We start from the raw sequence: 12,392 nt of genomic DNA, 5'->3' as shown, positions 1-12,392 counted from the left end.
AAGAAAAGAGGTTTTAACTTCTTCATATCTCTACTGCGAAGAGATATATTGCTGGACTGATTTTGTAAGTTTACTGACCTCTTTTTTGACACTGGACTTTGCAACTGATTAATCCCCGGACGGACTGAACTTAGTGTATGACATATGGACTGTTTGACTATGCTAACAATCTTACTGGAATAAACTATTTAACTAGCACATTGTATCTGTTTTACTGAGTGTAAACTACAACAACGTTTATCTCACATATTTGCCTGACTGCCATGCAGGTTCTGCTAGGGTGTATATCCCTAACACAAACCACAACTGAAATTTTGCCATTCACCAGAAGTCAACAGTGACTTGAAGGCTTACCCAAAAATTATTTTAGCTGCCGGCAATGAATTTTGGAAAACTACTCAAGTCCCGTTAGACACTTCCTGGAAAAAAAACTGCCAGCCGTTATCGCTCCATTAAGCAATCAAAGGTAAGTCCAACTTAATTAACAACTGTCAAGAACATGGTAAGAGTTCAGCTGCCTAATGGGCCAAATATAATGACTACAGGATTACGCGTGTTAAAGTCATTACACTCAAGGGGACTCTATTGTCACGCACGTCTGTGGCACAGGTCCGTGGCATTTTTCTAAGTGCAGACTCGAAATTCTAGACCTAGAAAACCTAGAACTACGCCGCCTTCGGTCCGATCTAAGTATAGTATATAAAATCATACATTGCAATGTCCTACCTGTCAATGAATACTTCAGCTTCAGCCATAACAATACAAGAGCACACAGTAGATACAAACTCAAAGTAAACCGCACCAAACTTGATTGTAGGAAATACGACTTCAGCAATAGAGTGGTCAATGTCTGGAATACTCTACCCGACTCTGTAGTTTCTTCCCCAAACCCCAAAAACTTTAACCTTAGACTGTCTACTATTGACCTCACCCCTTTCCCAAGAGGTCTGTAGGGGGCGTGCATAAGCGCACCAATTGTGCCTACCGTCCCTGTCCTATTGTTTCTTTTTTTTTTTTCTTATATGTATCCATGTATTCATAACTATGTTCTTACTTATACCTATTATCTTGTAAGCGATTGACAAAAATAAATAAATAAATAAAAATAAAATTCGGATCATCTTGGAGTCAAACTCAACTCGTGCAATGGATTTTGCATCCATGCAGCTTCCTACCATTATGTGAACGGGATCAACAATGGACTCTGTTTAGTGATTGGCTTTGCCTTATAATGCCCTTTTTCAATATTTTAGAATGGAATGGAATTGAACAGAATAGAATATGAATGGAATAGAATGGAATAAGAATAGAATAAAAAATAGAATAGAGAATAGAATAGAACACAACAGAATATAACAAAATAGAATAAAAATAGAACAGAACAGAATCTTCCTCCTTCTCCTCTTCATTATATTATATTATTATTATTATTATTATTATTATTATTATTATTATTATTATTATTATTATTATTATTATTATTATTATTATTATTATTATTATAAAAGCGAAATACCACTCACGCATCATCACAAAATCTCCTGAACCGGCTTCTAAGTGCTCACTAAGAAAGGATTTTTCGAAATGACCATCAAAACATCAGTATTTCCTATATTATTATTATGATTAACACGCTCTGATGCTAAGGAGTTCTACTCCCCCTCCCCACTTGGAAAGAAATCTCTTCCAAAAGCAAAATACAAGCAGAGGAGAGGAGTTTCCGTTTCAGTTTCATAGCACCAAGCAGCTTTAGTACAGAACAGTTGAGCTAAGCCACGCCCAGGCTCCATGCTGTCTCCTCCTTGCTCACACAGCAAATGCGCTTTCAGTTTCCAAACAGCCCTCAACTCTCTCGCACACTGACAGGACGCTAGCCAGATGAATACCGATGGAGGCTGGTAGGCAAAGGCATAATTTTCCCCCCTTATTTTCCTCCCCAAAAACTAAGCCTGATCACATAGTTCCGTAGTGAAGCACAGGTACCCTGCTAGTAGGAATATAGAACGGAAAAGAACAGGACAGGAATAGGATGGGATGGGATAGAATAAGAATTAGAACAGAACAGAATAGGAAGGGAACTTGGAGGCCTTCTAGTCCAACCCCGTTCTGGCAGGAAACCCTATAGAAGATTAGAACAGAACAAAACAGAACAGAATTCTTTCTTGGCCAAGTGAGAGGGGTCACACAAGGAATTTCTCTCCGGTGCAGAAGCTCTCGGTGTACATACAAACAACAAAGTGACACGTCATAGATCCTAAATCTTAACATATAATCATAAATCATAAAATACAAGCAGGTGATAAATCATAACATGTCAGTAGGAGGAGGTAGTAGGAATGATGAGAAGGTGAGAAAGATTTTATTTTGTGCCACAGAGAACGTTACAAAATATTTTTTATTTTACTTTATGATGTCTTTTTTTCCAATGTTTTATCTCACTTGACTGTACGATGGCTTTTTTCAATATTTTATTTTATTTTCCAGGCAGTCCTCAACTTACAACAATTCGCTTAGTGACCGTTCGAAGTTACAACGGCGCTGAAAAAAAATGACTGGTGACCGTTTTTTACACTTTTGAAGTTTGCAGCATTCTCAGGGTCACAACTGCAGGGATTCACTTTTTTTTCATGGCCATTGAAACCTCGAACCGTCACTAAATGAAACCTCGAACTGTCACTAAATGAGTGGAGGACTACCTGTATTCAAGCATGCACCAACAAGGGGAAATTTGTGCAAATAAGAGCTGGTTGTGTTGTACGTAACCCCGGTGGGCTAAATCTCACTTTTTTTTCGCTCCTGTCTTCCAAGCTGACCTCTTAAACTTCATATTATTCAGCAAAAAAAGAGAGAAGGGAATTGATTCATTTCCTGTTCTGCTTTTCAAGGGATGTGCAGTCGTCCAAAAAAGGAACTGCAAGGCCTTCAAGAGACCCACACATCCCTTTTATTCTTGCAGAGCGACAGTGTAGACTCTCAAGCGCAAACTGGCTGTTTGTTTTGTTTGGATAGATAGATAGATAGACAGACAGACAGAAAGATATAATGATAGATAGATAGATAGATAGATAGATAGAGATAGATAGATAGATGGATAAAGATAGATATGATATGATGTATATATAGATAGCTATAGATGGATGGATGGATGGATGGATAGATTATGATATAGATAGATAGATAGCTATGGATAGATAGATAGATAGATAGATAGATAGATAGATAGATAGATAGACAAACAATAGATTAGAGAGAAAGAGAGATAAGAGAAAGAGAAGATAGATGGATGGATGGATAGATAGATGATAAATAGATAGATAAATAGATAATGATAGATAGATAGATAGATAGATAGATAGATAGATAGATAGATAGATAGATAGATAGATTAGAGAGAAAGAGAGATAAGATAGATGGATGGATGATAGATAGATGATAAATAGATAGATAGATGATAGATAGATAGATAGATAGATAGATAGATAGATAGATAGATAGATGATAGATAGATAGATAGATAGATAGATAGATAGATGAGATAGATAAATAGATAATGATAGATAGATAGATAGATAGATAGATAGATAGATAGATAGAGATAGAGATAGATAGATAGACAGACAGATAAATTCTTTATTGGCAAAGTGTGGTTGGACACACAAAGAATTTGTCTTCAGTGCAAATGCTCTCAGTGTACATAAAAAGAAAAGAGACATTCATCAAGAGTCCAGAGTCATCAGGTGCAACACTTAATAATAGTCATAGGGTACAATAAACAATCAAATCCTACTAGGAAACAGTCAGTATAAATTGTAAGGATACAAGCGACAAAGTTACAGTCACACAGTCACAAGTGGGAGGGGAGAGGTGGATAAGGAGTGATGAGAAGGTTAACAGTAAGAGTAGTGCAGACTTTGACCGCATGACTGTAACTTTGTAGCTTGTATCCTTATGATTTATATTGACTGTTTCCTAGTATGATTTGATTGCTTCTTGTACCCTATGACTATCATTAAGTGTTGCACCTGATGATTCTTGACTCTTGACGAATGGATCGTCTCTTTTATGTACACTGAGAGCATTTGCACCAAGACAAATTCCTTGTGTGTCCAATCACACCTGGCCAATAAAAGAATTCTATTCTATTCTATTCTATTCTATTCTATTCTATTCTATTCTATTCTATTCTATTCTATTCTATTCTATCTTCTCTCGGTGTTTCCTCCTTTTTCCAATACTGTGCAAATACAAATTAGCTCTTTGTTTTAAGAACGTATATTTTTTTACAGCACTTGGAATAACAGCTAAAAGTGGCAGCTTCTTAGAGTTTATTTGAATGCAGGTTGTCTTCGACCTACCACAGTTCATTTAGCGACCGTTCAAAGTTGCAACAGCACTGAGAAAAGAGGACCATTTTTCACACTTATGACGGGTGCAATATCCACGTGGTCACGTGATTAAAATTTGAACCCTTGGCAGCTGACTCGGGTGATCCCGTTGCAACCTTCTGGCTGGCAAAGTAAAAGGGAAAGCCAGAATCACTTAACAACCGTGTCACTCATTTAACAACTGCAGCGATTCACTTAACGACTTGAGGCACGGAAGGTCGTAAAACAGGGCAAAACTCATTCAACAGACATCTCCTCTTAGCAACAGAAATTTGGAGTTCCATGGAGGTCGTAAGTCGAAGCCTGCCTGTAGAGGGAGTCCTCAACTTGCAACGGTTTGCTTAGCAACCCGTTCAAAGCTACAACGACACCGAAAAAAATTGATTTATGATTGGTCCCCTTGCTGGACAGCTGGCTTTGTAACCGATTAAATGTCTTCTTCTTTTTTGCAAAATGCCTTCTTTCTCTCACTTTGCGTCAAGATAAAATTGTGGATCATTAAGGATATTTTAAAAAGAAACCAGGAGCCCGCCAGAGGTTGCAAATCGTGGGAGATCCGTCCTCGACATTTTATTTCATTTCTTAAATTTGCACGCTGGGAAAAAAAACGAAACGAAAGAAGAACCAACTCTTAAAAAAAAAAAGTTTCCAACAGCAACCCACATAATCGCAGCTCTCTGGATTCATCCTCCCTCTTGTAGATGGCTTAGTTTGTGTCTTGAATGTTAATTTCTGGCTTTTAAAAAGTGATTTTTGAACAGTTTCTCAATCTTGGCCATGCCCCTGGTGGAAACATATCTCTAGTTTATGGTTCCTCTCTTGAGTTTGGCGTCCTTCCCAGTGTGTGTTCCGATATCTGTGGACGTCTTCAAGCCCTTATCTTGCCTGGTTCCCTTAATGGCTTCAGTGTGGTTTGTGTTGTTTTTGCTCTTTATAATTTATAGGCATTTTTAGTTGAAACGGCATTTCCTCCTTTGCGTAACTGTTTGTGGGGGAGTTTTTTTGTCTCCAGTCAAGGATATTTGGAGCTTGGAAGCAAAGTGAAGGAATAAAAGGGGCTTCACCTGTTTTTTTGTGACTGTGTTTATTTTGTATCCCACCCTGGGTCATCACAGGCTACTTGAAGCTATGCTGGCTGGGGCATTCTGGGAGTTGATGTCCACCCGTCTTCAAGGGATCAAGTTTGCAACAGCACTAAAACAAGTGACTTATTCCCAGTCCTCACACTTATGACCATCACAGCATTTCCCCCACCGTCCCATGATCAAAATTCGGCCTATGCCATTTACAACGTCACGCGATTCCCCACGTATGACCTTCCCAGCTGGCTTCTGACAAGCTAAGCCAATGGGAAAAGCCAGATTTACTTAAGGGCCGTGTGGTTTATTTAACGACCGTATCGATTTGACTTTTAACACCGACTTTTCACGCAGGGCGTGAAACAGGGCCAAAACTCACTTCTAAACCGCCTCGCTTAGAAACGTTGGGCTCTGACATTGTCATAAAGCGAGGACTTCCCCCCGTTGTGCATGAAAAACCTTGGTGCATTTCTGTGCAAAATCCGTGCCAGTTTTTTCAGGCTGTCTGTATCCCACTGGGCACAAAGGATGGGGGATTTGGGGGGAGCTGGCAGTGCCCGGGGGCCCCAGGAGAGCTCCATATTGCAGATACAGAGTTGGAAGGGGGTCTTGTAGGTCATCCAGTCCAACCCCACCCACCAAAGCAGGCCCTACACCGTTTCTGGCAAGATGGCTTGGGTTTGGGAGGGGCACAAGAGGCTGTCAAAACAAGCCACGCCTAGCCCACAATGCCAGGGCAATCTGCTCCCATCCTGGCTAAAAGAAAAGCTGGGAAGGATGCCCAGAGCGATGGGGGGTGGGCTAGATGACCCAAAGCTTTCCTCACCCCCCCAAAAAAAAGCTGGGAAAGAGGAGAAGGGGCACCTCTGTGCTTGGCAGGGCAGCCAGGGTTGAGTTGGCACCCACGAAAGGAGGGGCATGGGATCAGGGTGCCCTGGCATGAGTGTGTGTGTGTGCGTGTGTGTGTGTGTGTCACATACACAGAGTTGTGCCTGCATGGAGTCTCCCGGTGCTGTTTTGGGGTCGCTATGCCCACTGCACATGCTCTCTTGCCCTCTTTCTCCTGGAGGGGATGCGGGACCCCTTCCTCGCCACCTTACCACTGGCAGGCAGCCTCTGGGCGAGTGCAGAGTGTCCCAGAGGGCCCCTTCATCGTCTCTGCCCACCTCCTCCTCCTCCTCCTACCCGGCGGCAATGCAGCCTCTGGGCGAGTGCAGAGCGCCCTGGGGTTTCCCGTTTTTCTCTCCCTCTTGCAGGACAGACTCGCTTCCAGCAATGCAGCCTCTGAGCGTGTGCAGATTGCCCCACAGCCCCAGACATTGCATTGCTGGAGGGGGAGACCGGGCACTCTGCACGCGCCCAGAGGTCGTCCTGCCGCGGGGTAGGAATTAAAAAAAAGAGGCCCCGGGGTGCTCTGTATTGGTCCATGGCTGGAGGGGAGACGGGGTCCCTTTTTCTCTCCCTACCCTCTGGCAAGGCAGCCTCTGGGCCAGTGCAGAGTGCCCCGCAACCCCTTCATGGTCTCCCCACCAGCCATGGGCCAATGCAGAGCGCCCGAGGCCTCATTTTTTTATTCCTGCCCCGCGGCAGGACAACCTCTGGGCGCGTGCAGAGCGGTTGACCGCCTCCCTCTCCCTGCAACGCAACCTCTGAGTGAGTGCAGAGCGCAGCGCGGACCTTTTTCACCGCCTCCCCTCCAACCACGCGGCCTCTGAGCGTGTGCAGAGCGCTTCGCGACCCTTCGCCGTCTCCCCTCCAGCAACGCGACCTCTGGGCCAGTGCAGAGCGCCCCCTTTTCCACCGCCTCCCCCAGCAACGCAACCTCTGAGCGCGTGCAGAGCCAGCGCGACCCCACCTCTCCCTCCAGCAACGCAACCTCTGGGCCAGTGCAGAGCGCCCCTTTTCCACCGCCTTCCCCACCCCCAGCAACGCAGCCTCTGAGCGCGTGCAGAGCGCTTCGCGACCCTTCGTCGTCTCCCCTCCAGCAACGCAACCTCTGGGCCAGTGCAGAGCGCAGCGCGGACCTTCTTCCATTCCCCCCTCCCCTCTCCCTCCCTCCAAATTGGCAAGGCAGCCTCTGGGCGTGTGCAGAGCGCCCCTTCCTTCCCCCTTCCCCCGCCACCCGAGCGCGCCACTCACAGGCTTGCACGAGATCCAAGAAGCGCGCCTTCTGCGCCCGGTCGCGCTGCTGCAGCTGCCGGACGACGTGGCGCTTCCAGGGACGGTGGCAGCACAACGAGGCTCCTTCGGCCATGGCCGAGCCCTTGGCGCTGCCCGGAGGTCCGAGCGGGCCCGGGGCGGGGAAGAGTTGGAGGAGGAGGGGAGGTGGTGGGGAGGAGAGAAGTCCCCGTGGCGTCATCGGGAGGGGCGGGGCCAGAACGGGGGAATCCCGGCGCTCCCCGCTTCGCCAACCTGGCGCCCGCTGCACCTCTTTCCCGGCCTCTGCAGCTCGTGGCATGCATGGGGGCTGTAGTTGCTACTCCACCCACCCGCGCTCAGCCGGCCCACGAAGCGGGGGCGACGTTTTGGGGAGAAGAGGGGCTGGGGGGGGGGAAGGGAAAGGCTGGGCGCTCTCTGCCCCGGCATCCCTGCGCCCGCGGCCGCCCGGAAAGGCGTTTTTACCTGCTGTTGTAGCCCCGTCCCGTCCTCTCAGCTCCGACCCTTGCAAGCCCTCGGCCTCGGTTCCGAGCCGGGAGCGCCCGGTGAGATTTCATGCCGCGCTGGTTGGCCCCAGCGGATCCCGCGCCTTCCGATTTGCAAACTGTAGGGAACGCCTCGATAGGAGGGCATCTCTCGAGCTCCGGGTTGAAACGGTGGGGTCCTTGAGGGGGTCTCTCTCTGAGCTGGGTGGGTTTCTTGGAGGCGTTTCATGGCCCAGCTAGGGAATACCGTCGGTGCTAGAAGAGAATGGAGTTTGCAAGGGGGGAGGAGGAGGAGGAGGAGTTGGAGTTCTATGGGTTCTTGGTGTGCTGTGGGTTTAGTGGTTTTCTTGCAGACATTGGATGACCCAACAAAATGACGTTATCTGTAGTAAAAGGGAGTGAGGTTTGCAGGGAGGAGGAGAAGGAGAAGAAGAAGAAGAAGAAGGGAGGAGGAAGAGAAGAAGGGAGGAGGAGGAAGGAGGAGAAGAGGAGGAGAAGAAGAAGAAGAAGGGGAGGAGGAGGAAGGAAGGAGGAAGAGAAGAAGGGAGCAGGAGGGAGGAGGAGGAGAAGGGGAGGAGAAGGAGAAGAAGGGGAGGAGGAAGGAGGAGGAGGAGGAAAGAGGAGGAAGAGAAGGGAGGAGGAAGGAGGAGAAGAGGAGGAAGGAGGAGAAGAGGAAGAGAAGGGAGGAGGAAGGAGGAGAAAGGGAGGAGGAGAAGAAGAAGAAGAGGGAGGAGGAGGAGGAGGAGGAGAGAAGAAGGAGGAAGAGGTGGAGGAGAAAGGAGGAGGAGAGAGGAGGAGAAGAAGAAGGGGAGGGGGAGGAAGGAAGGAGGAAGAGAAGAAGGGAGCAGGAGGGAGGAGAAGGAGAAGAAGGGAGGAGGAAGGAGGAAGGAGTAGGAGGAGGAAGAGAAGAAGGGAGGAGGAAGGAGAAGAAGAGAAAGAAGGGAGGAGGAAGGAGGAGAAGGGGAGGAGGAGAAGAAGAAGAGGAAGAGGGAGGAGGAGGAGGAGGAGAGGAGGAAGGAAGGAGGAAGAGAAGAAGGGAGCAGGAGGGAGGAGAAGGAGAAGAAGGGAGGAGGAAGGAGTAGGAGGAGGAAGAGAAGAAGGGAGGAGGAGGAAGGAGGAGAAGAGGAAGAGAAGAAGGGAGGAGGAGAAGGGGAGGAGGAGAAGAAGAAGAGGAAGAGGTAGAAGAGGAGGAGGAGAAGAGGAGGAAGAAGAGGAGGAGGAGAAGAAGAGGAGGAGGAGGAGGAGAAGAGAAGGAGGAAGAGGTGACCTCAGTAGTGATCTCTGAGCTTGGTTGTTTTCTTGGAGATTATTTCATGACCCAACTACTGTAGGTAATATCATCAGATGACAGGAGGTTTTATGGAGAGGAGTAAGAGGTGGAGGTGGAGGAGAAATATGGCATCCTTAGTGCTCTCTGAACTACGCTCTCTGTTTTTGCAGGTGTTTCATGACCCAGCAAGGTAACATCATCAGTACTAGAAGATGGTGTGTGTGTGTGTGTGTGTGTGTGTGTAGAGGAGGAGGAGGAGGAGGAGGAGCATTGTAGGGTTCTGGTACTCTGTGAGCTGAGTGTTTTCCTTCCTTCAGGGGGGTGAGAAGGAGGACGAAGGATCTTACAAGAAGGAGAAGGAGAAGAAGCAAACTCCCTGGGGGCCTGAACGAAGGGACCCCCACTGCCAGATGTGGCAGCCAAGACTCAAAACCAGGATTGGGTCATTCCTGCTGGCGTTTTCCCTCCCTCCTTCCCTCCCCGGAACCATTTGCAATCTGAACTCCACGTCCGGTCGTGATGGGGAAATGGTTTTAGCCAGTTCAGAAGATCAGAATAAAGCTGTCTGTCAACAAAGCGAGCAGGCCATGGGAAGAGAGACCCACATAAGCGCACCCACATGCCTACTGTCCTGGTCTTAATGTTCCCTTTTATTCGTATCTATTTCATGTATTAATAATCGTGTTTAAGAGAGTATCTGGGCAGAGGTGGAAATTTGATTCCGGGGAAAGAAAAAAGGAACATTAATGGAGGCTTGCAGAAAAGAACTGAATGGAGACAGGAAGGAGATAAAAATGCATTTTAAGCTGATTAATATAATACAGCAATGTTAGTTTGCCAGATGTTGTGAAACAGCACCCCCCCCAAAAATCTTAAACGATTAAACTACTAACTCTATTTACCAATTGTTAGCTTGTCTTCTATTAATAACAAAATAGCTAACAGAGAAAATTATATTATTATACGAATCAACATTATTATTGTATTATATGAATCAGCATTATTATAATATATTAATCAGCAGTATTATATTAATCAGCATTCAACTAGGAAGGATGTTATGTGTATATGTATATGTGTTAAGATTTTTTTCTCTTTAAAAGATACTTTTTAATGTTTTTCTTTACTGTGGGTTTTTTTTTTAATTATTCTTTTGTCCTTTTTAAAAACACTTTGGTATTTGGTATTTTAACCTTCTTTGAATAAACTAAATAATTCTGGGGGGAAAAAGAATTTTAAGCTCCTGTCTGCTAATCGTGCGGTGTTTTAAAGTAAACTGGGTAGGAACTGCCAGCTGCAGGAAATGAAAAGAAAAAGGACAAAGGAAGGCCAAAGAGGTTGCAGGTAATCCTCAACTTACGACGACAACTGAGCCCAAAATTTATGTTGCTAAGTGAGGCATTTTAATACTATGATGATGCTACTTCGTTGGGTCATGAAACATCTGCTAAAAAGTGAGTTGGAAGTTGCCTTTTTCTTTCCTTTCCGTCTTTTATACCATAGTTTTCCCCCCCACTTTTTTTCCTCCTGGTTTTCTATCACTTTTTTTGAAATTGCCTTTGCCTTTTTTTATAATGTCGATAAAGTCACTTTAAAAAGCCTGAAACAAAACCAAAAAGAGACATTGGTGTAGCTTTGAGACCGAACGATAGAACGGCATGCCGTGAGCTGCTCGGTGAAATGCGAACAGAAATGTCTCGATGTAAGGTGGGTGGAAAACACACCTGGTGTAAACTGAGGCCCCATCAGGTGAGTCACCTGTTATGGCAGGCAGCTTCTTGTTGTGGCAGGTTCAAGGCCAGGAACACAAAAGAGGCAAAAGTGAAAGTTGTAATTTCGGGTACAAAGTTCCAAAAAAACGATGTTTGCTTTGGAGTCGGGTGTTTTCTTAATAAACAAGCAAACCAGGCCAAAGCATGCAGAGGGAAGCAAAGAATAAAAGTCTCTTGTGGAAGTGAATCTTAGCAAATCTTTTCGTGACCGCAGGCGGTCCTGGGTTTACGACCAGGGGTGCGATTCAAAAATCCCAACAACCGGTTCTCTGTCCGGTTGCTGGGTGGGCGTGGCCATGGTGGGTGTGGCCTACCGGAACTTCTGGGAGGGCGTTTTGCCTCCCCAGAGTCCGGAGGCTTCCTGGGCCTCTGGGAGGCGAAAACAGCCTCCCTGGATTCCGGAGGCCCTCCGAAGCTGGAAACAGGCCCTTCCAGACTTCTGGAACTTCCGGGAAGGCTGTTTTTCGCCTCCCTCAGATTCTGGAGGCTTCCTCGGCCTCTGGGAGGGCGAAACAGCCTCCCAGGCTCTGGAAGCTGGAAACAGGCCCATTTCTGACTTCTGGAACTTCCAGGAGGGCCGTTTTGCCTTCCCCAGAGTCCGGAGCCTTCCTCAGGTCTCTGGGAGGGTGAAACAGCCTCCCTGGATTCCGGAGGCCCTCCGAGCTGGAAACAGGCCCCTTTCCAGACTTCTGGAACTTCCAGGAAGGCTGTTTTTCGCCTCCCTCAGATTCTGGAGGCTTCCTTGGGCCTCTGGGAGGGCAAAAATGGCCTCCCGGGCTCCAGAAACCGGAAACAGGCCTGTTTCCAGACTTCCGGGAATTTCCGGGAGGGCCATTTTTCACTTTCCCCAGAGTCCGGAGGCTTCCTCGGGCCTCTGGGAGGGCGAAACAGCCTCCCCCGGGCTCCAGAAGCCAGAAACAGGCCTGTTTCCGGACTCCTGGAACTTCCAGGAGGGCCGTTTTTGCCTTCCCAGAGTCCGGAGGCTTCCTCAGGTCTCTGGCAGGGTGAAAACAGCCTCCCTGGATTCCGGAGGCCCTCCGAAGCTGGAAACAGGCCCCTTTCCAGACTTCCGGGAGGGCCATTTTTCGCCTCCTCAGATTCCGGAGGCTTCCTCGGCCTCTGGGAGGACGAAACAGCCTCCCCGGCTCCAGAAACCGGAAACAGGCCTGTTTCCAGACTTCTGGAATTTCTTCTGGTCTCTGGGAGGGTGAAAACAGCCTCCCTGGATTCCGGAGGCCGTCCGA

General features: G+C 47.0%; 1 protein-coding gene across 3 annotated transcripts in view; it reads right to left on the bottom strand.

The window, feature by feature from the left end:
• Positions 1-7,880, bottom strand: part of ATG16L2 (autophagy related 16 like 2) — a 38,005-nt gene extending 30,125 nt beyond the window's left edge. For 2 of the 3 annotated variants that reach the window (XM_087965940.1, XM_087965941.1), the window contains exon 1: positions 7,604-7,880. In XM_087965940.1, the coding sequence (XP_087822066.1) occupies positions 7,604-7,823 (220 nt within the window). In that variant the 5' untranslated portion in view covers positions 7,824-7,880. The remainder of the gene's footprint in view (positions 1-7,603) is intronic. The other variant, XM_087965942.1, reaches the window with a different exon arrangement.
• Between the last annotated feature and the right edge of the window lie 4,512 nt (positions 7,881-12,392).

This window comes from Notechis scutatus, chromosome 5 (genome assembly GCF_049901735.1).
Source record: "Notechis scutatus isolate UNSWTSFEM ecotype Mainland chromosome 5, rNotScu1.2, whole genome shotgun sequence".
Lineage (NCBI taxonomy): Eukaryota > Metazoa > Chordata > Lepidosauria > Squamata > Elapidae > Notechis > Notechis scutatus.
This window is presented reverse-complemented; position numbering and strand designations above follow the sequence as displayed.